General features: G+C 36.2%; 4 protein-coding genes and 1 long non-coding RNA gene across 9 annotated transcripts; 3 read left to right on the top strand and 2 right to left on the bottom strand.

The window, feature by feature from the left end:
- Positions 1 to 303: 303 nt before the first annotated feature.
- Positions 304 to 6,335, top strand: LOC110847946 (armadillo segment polarity protein). 2 transcript variants are annotated; one of them, XM_022094996.2, is made up of 27 exons: positions 306 to 703; positions 781 to 849; positions 1,028 to 1,094; positions 1,180 to 1,223; positions 1,307 to 1,510; positions 1,587 to 1,615; positions 1,684 to 1,707; positions 1,783 to 1,815; positions 1,890 to 1,928; positions 2,020 to 2,152; positions 2,239 to 2,337; positions 2,435 to 2,551; positions 2,663 to 2,779; positions 2,855 to 3,003; positions 3,095 to 3,293; positions 3,443 to 3,514; positions 3,597 to 3,704; positions 3,847 to 3,907; positions 3,986 to 4,004; positions 4,122 to 4,286; positions 4,373 to 4,463; positions 4,546 to 4,757; positions 5,050 to 5,082; positions 5,271 to 5,319; positions 5,441 to 5,479; positions 5,548 to 5,623; positions 5,717 to 6,335. In XM_022094996.2, the coding sequence occupies exons 1-27, from the start codon at positions 658 to 660 to the stop codon at positions 5,733 to 5,735; spliced, it is 2,313 nt and encodes a 770-aa protein (XP_021950688.1). In that variant the 5' UTR covers positions 306 to 657; the 3' UTR covers positions 5,736 to 6,335. The 2 variants fall into 2 exon arrangements, 1 of the variants encoding a protein (XP_021950688.1); XR_002547718.2 differs by lacking the exons at positions 5,050 to 5,082; positions 5,271 to 5,319 and having other exon boundaries at positions 304 to 703.
- Positions 6,316 to 8,038, bottom strand: LOC110847947 (calcium load-activated calcium channel). The gene is made up of 7 exons (XM_022094998.2): positions 7,604 to 8,038; positions 7,397 to 7,474; positions 7,118 to 7,260; positions 6,997 to 7,031; positions 6,752 to 6,896; positions 6,596 to 6,678; positions 6,316 to 6,510 (listed from the first exon to the last, which is right to left on the bottom strand). The coding sequence occupies exons 1-7, from the start codon at positions 7,662 to 7,664 to the stop codon at positions 6,504 to 6,506; spliced, it is 552 nt and encodes a 183-aa protein (XP_021950690.1). The 5' UTR covers positions 7,665 to 8,038; the 3' UTR covers positions 6,316 to 6,503.
- Positions 8,039 to 8,422: 384 nt separating this feature from the next.
- LOC110847594 (transmembrane protein 268) lies at positions 8,423 to 12,750 on the top strand. Of its 4 annotated transcripts, none has more exons than XM_022094567.2 (11): positions 8,423 to 9,638; positions 9,752 to 9,852; positions 9,946 to 10,013; positions 10,082 to 10,132; positions 10,219 to 10,348; positions 10,443 to 10,453; positions 10,554 to 10,624; positions 10,737 to 10,801; positions 10,882 to 11,007; positions 12,250 to 12,400; positions 12,507 to 12,750. In XM_022094567.2, the coding sequence occupies exons 1-11, from the start codon at positions 9,242 to 9,244 to the stop codon at positions 12,572 to 12,574; spliced, it is 1,239 nt and encodes a 412-aa protein (XP_021950259.1). In that variant the 5' UTR covers positions 8,423 to 9,241; the 3' UTR covers positions 12,575 to 12,750. The 4 variants fall into 4 exon arrangements, with proteins under 4 accessions (XP_021950259.1, XP_035705188.1, XP_035705187.1 ...); XM_035849295.1 differs by lacking the exons at positions 12,250 to 12,400; positions 12,507 to 12,750 and adding an exon at positions 11,196 to 12,215 and having other exon boundaries at positions 8,434 to 9,097; positions 9,181 to 9,638; XM_035849294.1 differs by lacking the exons at positions 12,250 to 12,400; positions 12,507 to 12,750 and adding an exon at positions 11,196 to 12,215 and having other exon boundaries at positions 8,434 to 9,638.
- On the bottom strand, positions 12,113 to 12,606 carry LOC118434857. Its single transcript, XR_004834313.1, has 2 exons — positions 12,477 to 12,606; positions 12,113 to 12,381 (listed from the first exon to the last, which is right to left on the bottom strand). It is a non-coding gene; the product is annotated as an uncharacterized LOC118434857 (long non-coding RNA).
- Positions 12,751 to 13,198: 448 nt separating the features above from the next.
- LOC110846422 (protein ROP) lies at positions 13,199 to 18,769 on the top strand. The gene is made up of 21 exons (XM_022093177.2): positions 13,199 to 13,666; positions 13,798 to 14,109; positions 14,175 to 14,278; positions 14,382 to 14,414; positions 14,540 to 14,575; positions 14,645 to 14,663; positions 14,876 to 14,933; positions 15,053 to 15,192; positions 15,352 to 15,430; positions 15,496 to 15,597; positions 15,669 to 15,739; positions 15,879 to 15,885; positions 15,956 to 16,082; positions 16,196 to 16,369; positions 16,434 to 16,455; positions 16,559 to 16,620; positions 16,691 to 16,807; positions 16,894 to 16,960; positions 17,073 to 17,079; positions 17,171 to 17,325; positions 17,414 to 18,769. Exons 1-21 carry the CDS (start codon positions 13,639 to 13,641, stop codon positions 17,476 to 17,478), a joined length of 1,785 nt encoding a protein of 594 aa, XP_021948869.1. The 5' UTR covers positions 13,199 to 13,638; the 3' UTR covers positions 17,479 to 18,769.
- The last annotated feature ends 120 nt before the right edge of the window (positions 18,770 to 18,889 follow it).

The raw sequence follows: 18,889 nt of genomic DNA on the forward strand, positions 1-18,889 counted from the left end.
TTGTCCATTCATAAGGTTCGTGACTGTGAAATTGACGAACTTCATTGAATTTGTTGCTATTATAGCAATTGATGAATGCAAAGTAGTTATCACCATGCCGCGTGAATTTTATGAAAAATTTGTATTCCATAATATTACATCTATGAAAATATGTACTTTGTGTAAAAATGGTTCACATAATGGATGTATGAAGCGTCTGATGACGAGAACTGCCTGTGACGGGTTGCTCGCTCTCTCTACCAAAAGGCGAAGCTGAAGCTCCATTTCTAACAACCAACTTTTTATACAAATTCTTGTTTACATTACATTGGGCACAGGCTGCACTGTACTTAATAATATGCTGATTGAGTGGTGTCAGTGATGAGTAGTTTCGACGAGCGACATTATTCTTTCCGCAAGAAATTTGATTACTAACACAATTACGTCACTATTGCATCCGCACCCAATTCCTCTCCTCTTCTGAGTGTGAATCAATCAGCAACGAGAGTTTTTTTAAGAATTTCAACGAATTAAACGACAAGTCAAGGGGTATTGGTTCGGTGCCTCTCCTTTTGCTTCTTTTCTGTCTCTCTTAACGCTGATTGTTAGGATCAATCCGAGAGAAAAGGAAAGCGAGAGCCATTATTAGAATAAAGCACAGAGATATTTTGAAACGAAATGGCGTACCAAATGCACGGCTCGGTAAACCCCTCCCGTGGCACCAGTAAGCACTTATCATTAAATGAACTGTAATAACAATAGAATATGAATAAAATTAAGTAACGTCTTTCCCATATTTAGGCAAGGAGGCTGACACCATGATGTGGCAAGGGGGGTACGGGGTAATCGATTCGGGCGTCCACTCTGGAGGTGCGAGTTCAATAGTAGTTAATCCACTAACTTTATTTAAATGATATTCATATCACTAAAAAATCATCCTCAATTTGGCGACCGTGACAGCGAATGACATACATTAATTTAATTAGTCAAAGATTGATCATTGATCAATTAGTTAATACCTTGTGATGGCATCTAATTTGTTTTGCAGCTACAACTGGAGCACATTCCGTTCGAAATGATGACGGAGATGAGGACACTGCACTGTTTTTCAACATGTAAGTAAAATATAATTGCACAAACTAACTTTTTCAATTTCAAAATAGTTTCATCTTCATTGGAACTACGTTTATTTTTTAACAGGGATTCACAAGAGTACACTGGCTTTACGCCGGACCAAGTAGATGGTAAATAATACATTATTTGCTATACATACAGCAAGAAATATGCTGAGAATTCGTTGTATAAGTTGTGCTGATGTTTTACCTAGAAATGAATTCAGAGTTGATGCTGACCCGATCTCAACGTGTTCGAGCTGCCATGTATCCGGAAACCCTGGACGAAGGAATGGAAATTCCCTCGACACAGTTTGACCCTTCACAGCCAACTGCTGTGCAAAGGCTTGCGGAACCATCACAGATGTTGAAGCACGCTGTGGTCAATTTGATAAATTACCAGGATGATGCTGACCTAGGTATGGTATCTTCGGATCTCTGTGAAGACAATAAAATGGCAGAGTAAATGTACATAATATTTGTGTTTTCTTTTAGCTACCAGAGCCATTCCAGAATTGATTAAGGTTAGCTTTCAGACGTACATACTGTACTGAGTAACAAAAAACTTACATAATCTCTATTTTATTTTCAGTTATTGAACGATGAAGATCAAGTGGTACGTACGTATCTTTTCGGGAAAAGTATTACCAAAATAATTTATGGCAAATATAAAAAAATACGTCTCGTGTAGGTTGTTTCACAAGCAGCAATGATGGTTCACCAAGTAAGTCTCTTATTTTCCTCTTTTGTGGCCTGTATAGACATGCACGCTAACACAAATACTTTTTTTTAATTCAGTTGAGTAAAAAGGAAGCTTCCAGACATGCAATTTTAAACGTAAGTACTTAGTATATACCACAAGAAACCCGAATTTTTGTTTATTTATTATTTTTAAGCGCAAGTTGTATAAAATCATAATGTATTTTAGTCGCCACACATGGTAGCAGCGTTAGTAAAAGCAATATCCAGTTCCAATGACTTGGAGACGACAAAGGGAGCCGTCGGAACGCTTCATAATTTGTCCCATCATCGTCAAGGACTTCTTGCAATCTTTAAGAGTGGTGTGCTATTTACAATCGTTATACCTAGAAAAAAAGTGTAATTGCAACTCATGGAATATATTTTCCTCTCGAATTGTGATGTTTAGGTGGAATTCCAGCACTTGTAAAACTTCTGAGCTCCCCAGTTGAAGCAGTCTTGTTCTACGCAATTACCACCTTGCACAATCTCCTGTTACATCAGGAAGGTTAGTTAGTAATATATGTTTTGCAAACATTTATTTACCTTCGTCATTCGTAGAAAGCGCGTGAATAATAACTAAGCGATTAAATTCCCACTTTTAGGATCCAAGATGGCCGTAAGGCTAGCTGGTGGACTTCAAAAAATGGTTTCGCTGCTTCAGCGAAACAATGTAAAGTTTCTTGCAATAGTTACAGATTGTCTTCAAATCCTTGCATATGGTGAGTACTGAGTATACTTAACATATCAAACATATACTTAAAATATCAATAACCTTCGGTCCTTTGTTCATTTGGCTTACTATTACTAAAGATACTTTTTATAAAATTTAGGAAATCAAGAAAGCAAGCTCATTATCCTGGCTTCCCAAGGACCTATTGAATTGGTCAGAATTATGCGAAGTTATGACTATGAAAAGTTATTGTGGACTACGTCCAGAGTACTGAAAGGTATATTTGTCAAGCTTAAGCAATTAAATTGCTTATTATGAGATGACTAATCAATGACTGACTGTGTTTATCTAGTACTGAGCGTCTGCAGCAGTAACAAACCAGCAATTGTTGAAGCAGGTGGGATGCAAGCATTGGCACATCATTTAGGTCATCCCTCACAACGTTTGGTGTTAAACTGTTTGTGGTCTCTTCGCAATTTATCCGATGCTGCTACCAAAGTGGTATGTCTTTCAACAGGGTTATTAATTTGCCAGTCCTCTCCAGCAATGAACCATTAATGGCTAATGAAATGATACTAATTTTGTTAATCAGGATGGCTTGGAGCCATTGTTGGGAAGCTTGGTGACACTCCTGTCATCAGAGGATGGAAACATTGTCACCTGCGCTGCTGGAATCCTCTCCAACTTGACTTGTAATAATCAGCGAAACAAGGTCGTTGTCTGTCAGTTGAATGGCATTGAAGCCTTGGTCCGAACTGTACGAGCTGCTGGTGAACGAGAAGAAATAACTGGTAAGTCCCCATTTTCTTTTTGGGGGAGGGTAACACGTGGGGATGTCGAGTTTGTAGACTGAGTAATGAATAGATGGTCATAAATTCATGTTCAACGAATCAATATGCAACGTGAAAGATTGAAAACATATTTATTTTATTTATTACAGAGCCAGCCATTTGTGCTTTGCGTCACTTAACATCTCGTCATCCTGAATCAGAAATGGCACAAAATGCTACACGTAATTTTAATATGTCAAGTGTAGTTGTTACTAGTCCCTGAATAATATGTTTTAAGTTTGGTTCAATTGTTTTTGTTCCTAGGACTGTGCTTTGGAATTCCAGTTGTCGTTAAGTTGATGCAACCACCATCACGCTGGCCCTTAATTAAAGCAGTTATTGGACTAATCCGTAATCTTGCTTTATGTCCAGGTAACGCATAATTCAAGTAGTGAGTAGATAAATTAGCTTACGGCATGGTTATGGAACATGTGACTGTTCATCGCATGGGCGTAGTGGTTAACTAGTAGTATTGATTAAAGCAGAACTAATACATTGAATTATTTATTTGCAGCCAATCATACTCCCATTCGAGAACAGGGAGCCATTGCTCGACTGGTTCATCTTCTTATGCGGTAATTATTCACTATTCCTTCATAACATTTTTTCACATGTGAAACAAAAATTAATATTTAAATTCTGTACATTTGCAGTGCATACCAAGATTCACAGGTAAAATAAAGTTGTATTGTGTATTTATTGAACACCAACAAGTGTATCAATAAAATTGAGGATTAAGATTATGAAGGGCATGATTAACTAATTTTCTGAATTTTCTTATGTTTATAGCGCCGAACTTCTGTTTCCAGTGGAGGTAGCTCTGCTATTTATCCAGACGGAGTTCGCATGGAAGAGATTGTTGAAGGAACTGTTGGCGCTTTGCATATTCTTGCTCGCGAAGCGCATAACAGGGCTCAGATTCGAGGAATGAATGTCATTTCCATTTTTGTGCAGGTACTACAATTGTAACTATATGTGGTTTTATAATTCTTAGCGATACATATTTTGACCTGCAATTCTTTTGCAACTTTTTCTCCCAGCTCCTATATCACGAACTTGAAAACATTCAACGCGTTGCTGCTGGAGTACTTTGCGAGTTGGCTGCAGATAAAGAGGGGGCCGACATGATTGGTATTGTTTTTATTTGCATTTTCTATACTGCCAGAGATGATAAATTTATACCTTGCAATTATTTCATTTCCCCTGATTTCAGAACGAGAAGGAGCAACTGCACCACTCACCGAATTACTACACTCGAGAAATGAAGGGGTTGCAACCTATGCTGCTGCAATTCTGTTCCGAATGTCGGAGGACAAACCTCCAGATTACAAGAAACGCTTGTCCATGGAATTAACTACTTCCTTGTACGACCGAGAATCTATGTGGGGACACGACCCCATGAATGGGGCGCCTCCTGATTTTCAGGTAATACCCCAATAGTTGTTTCTTTCGTCCTGTAAGTTGACTACATACGTAAATGAAATATGTCAGTGGGTGAGTTTATTTCCACACACTTACCTTTATATACACTCCACATCACCATAATAATTTTTTTATTACCATTAATCACAGAATCACTGCATACCGCTGACATACTAATGCGTTTAATTCTTATTGCTTATTAACGCTTGTTTTTCTGCACGATTGATTGAATTAACATTTGTTGTTTTGATTTGCAAAATTTTTCGTGACATTTGGTATGATTTTATTTAAATAGGACATGCTTTCGCCCGACCACGTTTTCGACACGGTATTAGAAATAATATAATTTGTACGACATCTTTGAACGCCTCATTTATTTTGATTTTATCAATCCACTATTACATGACATCGAATCCACTTGTCACAACATTATTTTGTTGTGAAGTTGACGCGTTCAGAGATGCATTTGTTCTGTATTTTGGTTTTTTAAATTGAACTGATGGCTTTTTTTATCAGCCTATGATTTATGGGTCGAACCAACCCTCTATCCCAAGTAATTATAAAGGTTTGGACAGATTCCATTTTTTTGTTGATTTTTTTCAAGGTTTTACTTGAATCGAATATTTGATGAAACGTATGCCTACTAATGTGATTATATAATATATGTCTAATGTAATTCAATATAGGATATGGGGATGTTGGAATGATGGACTTCAACTTTGAAGGTATGGACGTATTACAATTTATAATGTAAATAATAATAATATAATTAATTAATAATATAATGTGATAGGTATGGAAATAGACGGATATGAACAACAAGTCCCTCCACCACCCCCCGCTGCAGACGGTAATCAAGATGCCGCCTGGTAATTACTCATTAAAATATTCGTGGATTTCAATCGCTTTTTCGTGTAGAGATTTTACATATATACAAGTTTTTAACTGTTTTTCTTTTCCAGGTACGACACAGACTTGTAATTATTAAGATGCAAACTCCTCTTTAAGTCTTAAGAATAAGAATGTCACGTAGTTTATTGTTTTTAGATTTACGTTGACCTTTTGACAAGCGTTATTTCATTGTTCAACGATTAGTTTGTTTTTATTTTGTTGAGTTATAAACGTGCCAGCATAATTTTTAAATTTCGGCATTCCGTTTTTCGACAACATCCAAATCAATCAGTATGCAATCATTTCCGTTATAACTACAAATTATGAGTTATTTTCAACTGTATAAAGTAAGTATTAAAGAGCGCCGTCGTTTTTTGTAGAACAAATTTCTATTCACAAATCAAATTAATGTATTGCCATCATCCTCCGTTCCATCTACTACTACTTAATTTATTTATCATATATAAATATGTATTCTTGCCGTTCAAGTTGTTATTATCCATGTGACATTTTCATACTGATGTTTCTACATTATTTACGTCGTAGCCGATAGTTTTGTACAAAAATGTTACGAATTATAGATAACCTGAAATTGTATTAGTAATCTGATTGTAGAAACATACTAAGAATTGGAATATCTTATTGTGCTGCTAATATTGTTAATAATAAATTCATCTTTTCTCTCAAGGACTTTATTATTATTTGTAAAAACCCCTCATCATATAAATAATATTCCATATCATATAATTAACAAGAAAACACAAACGTATATGCCAATTGGGCATAGTATGTAGAAGTTGGGATTGGGATAGACCAGAGACCTGACATGTCTTTAATGAGCATCATCACCTCCTTTGATTAAGTGCTAGAAAATTTGCAAATGAATTATAGCATTACAAATCCATAGATTTTGTCCCATTATTGGTGATCTCCTGGTATATGTTTATTACCTTTGTGGAGGAGGTCCAAACATATTTCCGCTCTGCTTGGATACTGCTCTGGAGGGAGCAAATCCCAAGAGCTTTTGTACATTCTGCTCAAAATCATAGTATAAGGAACCGGTGAAAATTTCTGAAACTTTCAGGACAATAAAATCCATCACTCACCTGTCTGATGCTCATTGTACATAGTATGTAAAGGAAGATGAAAGAACAGTCACTATAATCAGTACCAGGCAAATTCCTGTGAGAAATGCCTTGAAGGAAGCCAATCGGAATGAAAGGCAATTTGGCAACAATCCTCCCATCAAAACTATAAAAATAACATGTTTGGCTACTTTGTCAACTACTACCGGGTAATAATGCAAACAAATTGTAGAGTTTTTCTTGTTGGGCATTGACTATTGACTTACATGGAGTTGAAAATACTTAAAAGAGCTGTGAATACCTAGTAAAAAAACCTTCATTTATAGAGAGTTAAATTACCAAACCACATTAAACTACACGTTCTAATATTAACAATTAGCCACGTACGATACCAATTGCCAGCATAGACCGCATTTTAAACAAGGACAAGTCTCTCGTATTAGTTTTCAACTTTTCTTCTTCACGTTCCAACTTCTTTTTTGTATTCTTAAGGGCGACTGACTCGCCAGATGTTTCCTTTCGTTTCTCCACTTTAAAACAAATTACAACAGAAAGTTACGTATTACTTATTTACCGTATACTGTATATGATATACATATTTTCATGAATTGCTTTCCCTCAGCTAATCCTGTACACTTTGAAAATAAAAGAGTGTAGTGTGCTCACATTTTTTGCATTGTCTTTCTACTTCAGATTTCAGCTTCTGGTATTTCTCCGTGCGATAAACCATCAGCCATGTCAAACCTAGAGGTATTGCATAGTAATATTGTATATTTAAAATTCAGAATTTAAATTTTCATCATCTTTTAGATGATGAAATTGGAGCAATGAACAAGTTTGAAATATAATTTATATCATATAAACTGGACGAACCTTCACCAAAGAAAGCAGTGACGACAGAAATAAAGAGGATGAGAAGGGTATCGGACCACATTTATTCGATTTTATTTGTATTTTTTAATTTATAAAAATGGGGGTGGAAAATCCCACTGGAAATTTTGTGCCGGAAAATGTCGGGGAAAAAATTGTACGGGAACTCAAATGATACCACTTGATATATTTTTCTTCGTGAGTGAGTGGGGCAAAAGCGTCTCCTCTCTCATCTACGTGCAACTTTCTCCAAAAATCTCATCTCAACTCCCCCGTTGCTCCAGAAAAGGAATAAAGTGTTCATCCAGCAAGTATAGTAAACCCATGAGATTTACTACACGCATGTAAATAATTGTGGGTAGTCAACAATGTTATTTATTGGTCACAATCTTCTCATATCTCTCTTGAATGAAATCCGTTTTGTATCAATTGGCTGAATTCCAGACCGGTGAGCAGTCATCATACTCGCCTGAAGTGATGGAAATATGTGCAGACATGTAGTCATTGTAACATGCATTAAGAATATTGGTGAGAGAGTCAAGTGAGTCAACCTTTCTTATTAGTCAGTGAGTGAGCATATATATTTACATAGTAGTTGAAGAGGTGTGTAAAATCCACCTGCTACCAAGACAAGAGTTAAAGTCAACGGCTCCTGTCATTTGAAGGTGTAGAAAGAAGAGACCACGTAATGCCGTGTTATTACTATGTATTATATATGGCAGGTTATTATTATATATGCGTTAGGTCTCCCTCAATGCTCACCTGTTGTTAACTAATTCAACCCGTTTTGTTCCTACCTCCACTTTTTATGCCTCTAAAATTCAGTCCTTTCTATCCACGGCCAGCCTGAGTGGTGAATCAGCCCAACAATTTTAACGTAACCATCGCCCCAATGGATAGAATTCATACCGTAATCCAGCAATGGTTACGCTATGTTATGCCATAGAGAAGAAGAACCACAAATACCTGTAGTCACAACACCACCGTTGGTAAAAAACATACAATATGTTGATGCTGGTTGATTGTAGTGCACCTCATTTTAGGCAAATAGGAGAGATGCGACTACTATTCCTAGAGAATTGTGATACGTGAAGAGGTACGTCTGTACTTAAAACGGCAGTAGCAGCAGTTTACCATACCATTGGCATAAAGTTCTCATTGGCAGCGTTTAGAATAATATTATCCAATTTTGTTTGAACAATAAAAAGCGTATATATTTATAGTGAGAGGAAGAGAGATCTAGGTTTTAACAGGATGCATTTAATATGGTAGCAAACAGGGGACAGCCGAAAAGTGGAACCATTGTCAACTACTTTACTACTTATTGCTTAGTGAGATCAAATTATTATTTGCAGTCCATTTTCCAGTGTCCCACTTTTATGGAGACTGTCACATCATCATCAACCATACCGCAAGGTGTCAAAATTATAATATGGTATGCGTGTCTTTAGTATACTAGAATCTCAGGAGGTGTTCAAGGTGTGGTTAATGGTGGCGGTGGGTGATTATAAATAACTAATTAGAATTTGACCTACGGCACAAAGACACAACAGCTAAATTAAAGCCACTCTGCTCTCCAGATTGGGAGTACAAGAAAATTGAGACAAGATTTTATTCATTTCCGGAATCTACTCTAATCAAATGGAGGATTCTGACAATAATCGTGTGGGTTCTCGAGAAAAGGGGGGCAGCAGGTGGGTCAAGTTTAATGAGAATGAAGAAACCGAAAATTCTGAGACGATAAACGGACAAGATGACCACCATCACAATCACACCAGTATTAATGTTAATCCGGCTGTGATTGAGCCTACCGTGGAAATCCAGTCTCCCATCAGCAGCGGCACAAAATCTCATCCTCTTCCTTCATCACCGTCCTCTAATAACACAATTCATCTTCATCATGCAGGAAATCTTCAGACGATTGAGCTCCACAATTCTCTCGAAAATCAAACTATGCCAAGTGGTTCTTCCGCAGAAACTTTGTCCGGAACGACAAGCAGCACTGCAAATGGGAACAGAAGAAATACTTCCGGTTTCAGTATGTCTAAAATTACAGAGATTCGAATTTTGGTTGGCTATAATGACGATGTACTTGCATATGATGAGAGAATTGAGAGCTAGATTTGCACATCATAATAAATTGTTTTACAGCCAACGGTGATGTGATTGTCTCAATTTTACCTGTAAACACGAAATGGCCATGGATTACTCCTGCTTCTTTCCGTCCAGAATTAGTTCCAGAAGAACTAATGGTTGGTTTGCATAAGCTATTTTTGTGATGGAAAAGGAGAATACCTTGCCTCAAGACTAAACATTTTTTCTGGATTATTTATTAATAAATGTAGGCTCCTGGCCTTACATTGACCGTTGAAGAGTACGTTCATGCAATGGAGCTTCTGACCTCCGATGTTAGGTAATTCGCATTTAAACAAATCACCACTCAAGTTTTCCCATTAAATTGATTTTGACTTGGCTAATCAGATTTAATGCCTACACAATTTGCTATAAGCGATTGCTGGCTTCATGGCTAAGGTAAGAACAAAATGAGGTTTATCAACAAGGAATAAAATAGTCAATTGTAAATACTTTTGCACATATTATGAATAATATTATGTTAGTTTGGCCTTCTTCATTCTTCTCATCATCCTATTTTCCGGCGTGGTTGGAATCCATTTGTTCGCACTTGGAATCTCTTGGCTCATCATCAATGCTGCAGCTGTATTCTTTTGCATGTATCTTAAAATCAAGGTATTGTACATAATTTACTCAATTTTGATACTCGGATTAGTGGATGTAACAAACACTTTGAAGTGTAACGAGCTCCTCCGTTTATGTATTGCAGATAAATCAAGGGTAACATATTATACGAGCAAATTAATTCAGTCCATGATGGCACCACCATAACGATAATAACTGGAAATTAAACGCAGCTTTTTATTTGGCGTACTTATAGGCTTGAACGTTGTATGGCACGTGTTAACAAAATGTTTTTAAAACACAAACTAATCGTCGGCTTGGATGATCGTACGTAACTTGCATTATGTTTTTGCAAAGTTTTCCTTTTATTTTTGCAGAGTTTCGTGACTTTCATAACTTGCTTAATCCTCCCTAAAATTTCTCGTTATTTTGAATGTAGGAGGAAGGATTTCCTGCCATAAAGTTCACCTTTGTTTCATTTATTTTGACCCCAACGAATGCGTTGTAAGTTGGGATACCTCATTAAAAAACAATATTTATATTGGAATGAGTAACTAGTTTTCGAATCTATGTATTCACTCCAGAAACGGTTAGAGCAAGTTCTCGAAGGGTCACAAGACCGACAAAGAATGCAAAGCCATTTGGATGCGCAAGATGTCGAAATTGTTATAACTGGAGCACAAAATACAACACGTATTCCACAGAAGCAGGTAAAATTATTATTGTTTTTATTAGTTATAATTTTATGTTGCAAGTTTAGGTCGTATACAAACTATTATGGTGAAAGTTTAACTTGAACGTGCAAGTTTTAAGAGCTTTTTTGGTGGTATTTATTGTTTCATTGCATTTGTTTTGCTTGGGACGTCAACTTTCTTGTGACCTGGCCTGGTTTGTGAAGCAGAAGGGGGAGCGACTTTTCCTTCGTTACGTACAACGATGGGGAAAGGACTATCTGCGTCGTCGGCTAGACTGGACGACAGGCGAGGGGGGCGAAAACCCCTCCTCCCCGCGCCACCTCACCTCCGCCCTTTGCCCCTGCCAGTACGTGGAGGAGTATTTGCGCCACAAACCCGTCGCCCAGGCCGAAAATTCTTCCTGGTCCTGGTGGTTTCCCTGCTTCTCCCAACCTCATCAAGCACAGGCCTCGTAGACTGTACCCAATTTACTTTAGACCTAAAGTAACTGACAACTTTGTCTGTCATTTTATACATACATGATCAACCTGGCTGTGACCATTGACCAAACCAAAGCACCCTTCGTAGAATTAATGCACGAAACAACAATATTTTAGTGTTTTCATAATTTTTCAAATCTTGTACAAACGAGGAAGGATGCAGAATCCAGTGAAACAAAAACCTTGGGGATGCTTTAAAAAGTTGCAAGTTTTATAAGTATGCAATACATGTATATCATTGCATGATTTACTTATAATAAAAGTTACAAACTTTACAGCTTTACAATGCCCAAATCTTATTTTTATGCTCTATGAACAATCAGAAGATGTGCCCACTTAATAATTGTAATATGCTCAAGTCAAGATAATTAAATATGTACTTTAACCAATTAGACAAATCAGATAAATTTCATATATAGTAAAAGGTTTTGTATCCATTTATCCATCCTGGTTGTGTATAGAGAACATACTGATAACTGAATACTGCATAGAATCATCAAACAAAGTTATTATCCAGCAATTATTTATTTAATAAAATTGGGTATTTTATTAAATGAAGTGTAATATAAGATATAGTAAAAGATAGTGTACTGCTCTATTAAATTTCTGCATGTTATTGTTTAACCTTAATAATTTAGAGCTTTCTCTACTAGACTGACGCTGAAAGACTTTTCTTTTTTAATCTGTACGACAAGAAGGAATGTTTTATGAGAATAAATGCAAGTTATGTGTTATCAACGTTTATCTTAACTTTCATTTTTTTGCTCGTATTTTTTAGTGCGAAGCGCTATACCTTCGTTACATACAGCGTTGGGCAAAGTGTTTCCTGCGTGAACTGGCCATTGGCAAAGATTTGAAAACGCTGCACTGTTCAAAACAACAATGCCCTTGTCTATTTGTGGAAGATGTTCTGCAAGAGAAACAAACAGGTTGATCACATTGTGCCGCTCCTCTGTTTTTTTTATTTACAAAAAAAAACAGAATTTCGGTTTTTCGGAAACTTACACGATAAGTGACTGACTTGTTCTATTGCAGGGCTAACTGGGTGCTGCAGTATTTGCCACAACATTTCTTACGCTGTACCAAACACCCTCACAGCATAGAATTATTCATATGTTACTGGCATTAATGTGCAGACGAAACAAAGTATTACATATTTTATTTTATCATTCATGAACCTGAAACCGATAGAATCTTTGACTACATATTATTATTAGATCTTTACTATATTTTATGTACAACATTCACTAAATGTAAAATATAAAAAATAATATTCAAACACCAAAATGAAAGGTTGTGTAAAAATAATGTGACGTCCACATGGCACTTCATCACGTTAACTCCTGAGTCACCGCTTATGAATTTCGACAACTCATACAGCTTTTACTTTGTTTGCACATACATGGTTTGCACTGTGCAAATTGCACACACTATCTGACGTTGCAACATATTTTGTGTTTATGAGTCACTCTACAAGAGAGAAGAGCATGATTGACACATATATATGTGCATATACAGAATCGCAGATTAACGAAAAACTAAATAGACATCTCAACTAAATTGCAAGCAGTCTACCTTTTATTTAATCACACATGAATGGATGAAAAATAATAAAATCACGTTTGTGCATCATGTGAAGAACTTCCAGAAGGAAAAAGTATGCCCCATCCCCGAATTCTTCTCATTGTTTGTATTTAGTAGCAGCAGCAGTCTGAAACCACCAGCAGAGAACTTTCTCTTGTGTTCCTGCACCGAGAGGAGAAAGCAAGGCCAACAATAAAAGCATAGCTTTTCCTCCTTCTGCGTCTCAAGTTGGATACTAATAGCTGGCATTCGTGGTGTGGGTGAGCAGCAGTTGTGACGTGTGACCCCACCCACCACCCATGCACCAAGAAGTGGATACTAACTAACCAACTATACCCGGGTATCGGGGGCTTGGAAGTAGTGGGAGAGAAAGTGGAGAGAAAGTGGATCAGCCAAGAGAACGGGTTGGGGAGTTGACCGAGCCTGTGTAGTAGACCACCACCACGCACTCGACTCACACTGCTTGACAGACAGATCTCCATAAAAAATACACCTTTTTCGTAATAATCACACAACAGTCCTTTAAATTTGTCAAACCTGCCAGAATAACCCCCAGAAATAGTTGGGATAAAAGGGGGACAACATGGCGCTCAAGGCTACAGTCGGACTCAGTAAGTGGACAATAAAGTTATTGCTTTATTTTTTAAGCCGAGAAGTGAATCATCCGCTTTAGAGTCGTAATAATTTGTCGTCGTAAACATTAAGAATATCATTGACTCTTGATAATTTGATGCATTTTCAGAAATAATGAATGAGGTGATCCGAGGCTCAGCAGGTCACACGAAGACCAAGAAGCCAGGGGGAGTGGAATGGCGAGTACTGGTTGTGGATAATTTGGCGATGAGGATGGTTTCCGCCTGCTGCAAAATGCACGAGATCTCTGCCGAAGGCATCACTATTGTGGAAGACGTTTACAAAAAGAGGGAGCCGTTGCCCACCCTGGATTGCATATATCTGGTCACGCCAACCCAGAAATCCGTCAACGCTCTAATGGCAGATTTTGACAATTTGAATCGGGCAATGTACAGAAATGTTCACGTCTTCTTTACTGAAGGTATTTAAGCAAAACAGGTTATTACATGCCAAACGTTTAACACGTCATGTTGTCCTTCCTATTAGTGTGTCCTGAAGAACTATTTAATGAACTTTGCAAATCTCCTTGTGGAAAAAGAATAAAAACATTGAAGGAGATTAACATCGCATTTTTACCTTATGAAAGTCAGGTATGCTCAAATATATTTACTATTCTATTCAAAATACAAGGTAATATTTACTCCGTAAACTTTGGTCTAACGGATATCGCATATTTTTGTTGTAAACATGTAGGTATTTTCTCTGGATTGTCCGGAAGCATTTCAGGTATGCCTATAATTTTGTTTTCCATCTGATGCTGAATAACATAAAAAAAAGTAGAAAATTGATAAACAAAACAAAGCCTTACAGAAACCAGGTTAATGCTAATAAAAGGTCTTTCTTTTTTTCAGCTGTACTATAATCCTTCATTGTCAGCTGCAAGACAAGTGAGAAGCTTTGCAAAAAAATGTATACTTATATTACCAAATCAAACCTAACTGTATATTTATTACCAGGCAAGCATGGAGCGAATGGGTAAGTTGCGGTACTGATACTGTAGAAATAAAGTCCAATTTTATAGATTCAATGATAACTCTATCTAAGTAACAAAAGTGCTGACATCGAAAAAAACTGCATTCACAGATTATATTAACACAAAATATTCCATTTAAAAACTCACATCTTTCTAACCAGAAAATGGAAAATACTATGTTAACTCAATCTCATTATCTACATACTTCTTTTAGCTGAACAAATCGCCACGCTCTGCTCTACTCTTGGGGAATACCCCGCAGTCAGATATCGGTAATTATATACATACTATTTGACATTAGCAACGTCTCAACAACTCACAACTTATGTTCTCTACACTGATCCTGAGAAAGGAAAATGATATGTGATACACGTGTTTCATTTTAATTTAGGGCTGATTTCGACCGCAATGTTGAACTTGCCCAGTTAATTCAGCAGAAACTTGATGCGTATAAAGCGGATGATCCGACGATGGGAGAAGGTCCAGAGAAAGCAAGATCTCAGTTGCTGATTTTGGATAGAGGGTTCGACTGTGAGTTCCTACATTTGATTTACATACATATTTCATACTGACTACGTACAATACACAAAACTTATCAAAATTTTTCTGAACTTAAGCCAGTTAATTCTAACTCGAAACTGGTATAACTTCACTCTATTGGCTTATGTTTATGTTCGTATGTTTGTTTAGGTGTATCCCCACTTCTTCACGAACTTACGTTTCAAGCTATGGCGTATGACTTGTTGAATGTTGAAAACGACGTTTACAAGTAAGTTTGAGCCCGTGATATGTGATGGCATAATGTGATAATATGTGCTAAATTTTTATGAAAAGGTACGAAGCGTCGGCAGGTGCTCCTGAGAAGGAAGTTCTTCTAGACGAAAATGATGAATTATGGGTAGAACTCCGACATCAACATATTGCTGTCGTTTCGCAGTAAGTTTGCATAAGTAATATATTTACTTACTGATATTAGTATGTATATAAGTTCTTTCTCGCTTGTTTAGAAATGTTACCAAGAACCTGAAGAAATTCATCGATTCCAAGAGAATGCCTAGTGATAAATCTTCCATGAAAGGTAAGACTCGACATACATCGTAAAAATTTCATCTTTAATATTTTCGTACGTATGTGCTTCATTTAAGTCACAAAATTATCCATATAATAATTGGCATATGTAATAATTTAATTTACTTGTTTTACATGATAACATGAAGATCTTTCGTAAGTTTATTTATTTATTCGAACCATCCGAATAGAAGAGTTGTAGCTTACTGATGATATGTTTTTCTAGCCAAATGATCAAGAAGATGCCACAGTATCAGAAAGAACTCAGCAAATACTCGACTCATCTTCATTTGGCAGAAGATTGTATGAAAGCCTATCAGAGTCGTGTTGACATGTTGTGCCGAGTTGAACAGGTATATCACTAATTTAATATGTGAATATAATAGTAATATATATATTTAATAGTAATATGTACATATATTTCCATACTCTGGTAGTAAAAACCTCGTTTTATATTGTTATATAGGACCTGGCCATGGGTACGAATGCTGAAGGGGAGAAAATAAAGGATCACATGAGGAATATCGTGCCCATCCTTTTGGATAATAATTCTACCGGAATTTCAAGTTTTGAGAAGCTGCGAATTATTCTGTTGTATATTCTGTCAAAGAATGGAATTTCAGATGAAAATCTGAACAAGGTATATGCAAAATTAGGCATGCGAAATTTGCTTTCTTTATTTAATTTTGTTTTACATTTTTCAGCTGATCCAACATGCCAATATTGGTAAGTCCATCATTGTGTTCACTTACTGAGCTCTACATACATCAATGCTATGCTATTACGTAATGGTGATGAATGAATCTGACTTATTATCTTTTTAATACAGACGCAGATCTTCGCTGCATAATAACGAATCTTTCGCATTTAGGAGTAAATGTGTCTGTGGATGTAAGTTTTCTCATTAATACAATCAAGATTTAGTTGTATTTCGAATTTCTATTTGGATTTTCACTTTTAGGGGAACCGGAAAAAGGTTTACCAAATCCCACGTAAAGAGAGAATCACAGAGCAGACCTATCAAATGTCTAGATGGACGCCCGTTGTGAAAGATATTATGGAGGACATGATTGAGGAGGTTAGTAAATTCAATTGAGATAATCATGAGTATAATAAGATAGTTAAATACTACAAGTTATTACGTATACATTTCTATTATTGTAGAAACTAGATCAGAAGCATTTTCCATATTGGGCTGGACGAGCTGCTTCATCGACTTATCGTGGACCCGGTGAGTTAAGAATCAATTTATTCAAGATTAATTAATTACACTAGGTAATTTAATTTACTTAATAACTAAGCTATACTTTTTTTATTTTATCTATTTATGCAACCAATCGTAGCCACAAGGTAATTTTATATATTTTGAAACCTACTCTGATACGATGTAGAAGCTATGTGTAAACGAAGAACCACCTGTTTAAACAACTAATTCTCATAGTGCGAGATATGGACAATGGCATCGGGACAAAGGTCAACAAAACATCAAAAATGTTCCCCGACTAATTATATTCATTGTTGGAGGCGCAACTTTCTCCGAGATGAGAACGGCCTATGAAGTGACCAACATATCCAAGAATTGGGAAATAATTATTGGTAATTAAGTTGTCCATGAATTACGTAACATGATTTATCTCAACCCTATGTACGTATAAATTGGCCCGTAACTTTTACCAATTTCAAGGTTCAACTCACATTTTGGTCCCTGACGGTTTTCTCTGTGACTTGAAGGATCTTAGCTGCACCTGATTGCATTCCTATCGAGCAAAACTCCTTCGTCACATTTCAAATAATGAGTCAACAACAGCAGCAGCAGCGACTGTGAATCCTCGCGACCTTGTTGCTTATTTCAACACTGTGTCTTCAACACTAACGTCAACGACGCGTCATTACTGCGAAGGTTACAAACAGCTAGATTAGCACAGCTATATAGCATTAATTAGTCAGTTCTTATTATATTTTACTATAAATACCTCCCACCAATGCAGAATGTGATGTGTGTATTTATTATAATTGTATGTCTATACGTTCTTTGTGTCGTATTCCTTCGACCAGATAAGCATTCCATCAACTAACCAACCAAACAATGATGTCGATATATGTTCACACATGTGATGATGAGTGACGTGGTCATTTAAAGTTTTTGTTACCAGTATTTATTAACTTATTCTAATTTATTTCCCAACCAAGTATTAAGAATCAAATTTTTAGCTCATCCATTACGATAAAATATGTAGATACATAATGCTCCCATTTGACGATCTATACAAGTAATAAGGATGATTTGTGTTCAGCTCTGGTTGGGCAAAGTTATTTACTATAGAAGTCTTAAGTACTTATTAAGCAGAGATCGTTAAAATCAAGTTAAGTCTTATGCAAATCATACATATATATATACATTATTTAACTAAAATTGAATAGAAACTAATGATGATTGATGAGTCACCGGTGCTCTTCCTAGGGAAGAGTGAAATAACGAATGATCGGAAATCGATTATATGATATTTCATTAAATAGTTTCGAAATAGGGAAAATGTTCTACTGCATCACCTTTTTAACGGCTTTGGCACGTCAAATTTAATTTAACGTCTACTATGGTGCTTGTGTCACAAGTAATAAAAATGAAAAATAGTATAGCAGCGGTTGGTATAATAGTAAAATATAAATGCTTCTCAAACCTTTTACATGATTTATCAAGACAAATCGCTTATCTAGTGAGGAGCATTAAGCATGACACAGAATGTTACTAAATTGCGAGCGGTGGACTAACGTGCTAATAAGTATTAGTAAATTACCATAGGGTGGAAGTTTGAAAATAATTCCTTAAATATTTGTCTCGTGAGAATCATGGGAAAACACATAAAACGTTATATAAATAGAATTTTGGTTTAAATGTGAGCAATTTTAGTCATCTTAAGAATGGATAAAAATCTTTTCATCATGTTCAGCAATAAATATATATAGTGATTTCGTCCTCTTCATCATTATTATTACGAGAAAATTATAAAATTCACTCTGAAATAAAGCATCGAATCAAACATGTTTTGTGTACCTTATTAGCAAGCGCATATTTCAACAATGATCGCTTCTGTAGAACATAATGCTTCGTGATTCATTTATTTCCGGTCGGAAATAAGCAACCTTGACCATGCACTGCGCA

This window comes from Folsomia candida, unplaced genomic scaffold (genome assembly GCF_002217175.1).
Source record: "Folsomia candida strain VU population unplaced genomic scaffold, ASM221717v1 Fcan01_Sc003, whole genome shotgun sequence".
Taxonomy (NCBI): Eukaryota; Metazoa; Arthropoda; class Collembola; order Entomobryomorpha; family Isotomidae; genus Folsomia; species Folsomia candida.

What these genes read in the sequence shown, in the direction of transcription:
- LOC110847946 (XM_022094996.2), top strand. Translation starts at nt 658, where the DNA reads ATGGCGTACCAAATGCACGGCTCGGTAAACCCCTCCCGTGGCACCA. An exon ending in TAATCTTGCTTTATGTCCAG is followed by an intron (nt 3,705 to 3,846) that starts GTAACGCATAAT and finishes ATTTATTTGCAG; the next exon opens with CCAATCATACTCCCATTCGA. An exon ending in AGAGGGGGCCGACATGATTG is followed by an intron (nt 4,464 to 4,545) that starts GTATTGTTTTTA and finishes CCCTGATTTCAG; the next exon opens with AACGAGAAGGAGCAACTGCA.
- LOC110847947 (XM_022094998.2), bottom strand. Translation starts at nt 7,664, where the DNA reads ATGTGGTCCGATACCCTTCTCATCCTCTTTATTTCTGTCGTCACTGCT. An exon ending in CACTGCTTTCTTTGGTGAAG is followed by an intron (nt 7,475 to 7,603) that starts GTTCGTCCAGTT and finishes CAATACCTCTAG; the next exon opens with GTTTGACATGGCTGATGGTT. An exon ending in AGAAAGACAATGCAAAAAAT is followed by an intron (nt 7,261 to 7,396) that starts GTGAGCACACTA and finishes TTTGTTTTAAAG; the next exon opens with TGGAGAAACGAAAGGAAACA.
- LOC110847594 (XM_035849294.1), top strand. Translation starts at nt 9,242, where the DNA reads ATGGAGGATTCTGACAATAATCGTGTGGGTTCTCGAGAAAAGGGGGGC. An exon ending in TAGTTCCAGAAGAACTAATG is followed by an intron (nt 9,853 to 9,945) that starts GTTGGTTTGCAT and finishes TAATAAATGTAG; the next exon opens with GCTCCTGGCCTTACATTGAC. An exon ending in AATCGTCGGCTTGGATGATC is followed by an intron (nt 10,625 to 10,736) that starts GTACGTAACTTG and finishes TTTTGAATGTAG; the next exon opens with GAGGAAGGATTTCCTGCCAT.
- LOC110846422 (XM_022093177.2), top strand. Translation starts at nt 13,639, where the DNA reads ATGGCGCTCAAGGCTACAGTCGGACTCA. An exon ending in GATCCAACATGCCAATATTG is followed by an intron (nt 16,456 to 16,558) that starts GTAAGTCCATCA and finishes TTTTTAATACAG; the next exon opens with ACGCAGATCTTCGCTGCATA. An exon ending in TGGAGGACATGATTGAGGAG is followed by an intron (nt 16,808 to 16,893) that starts GTTAGTAAATTC and finishes CTATTATTGTAG; the next exon opens with AAACTAGATCAGAAGCATTT.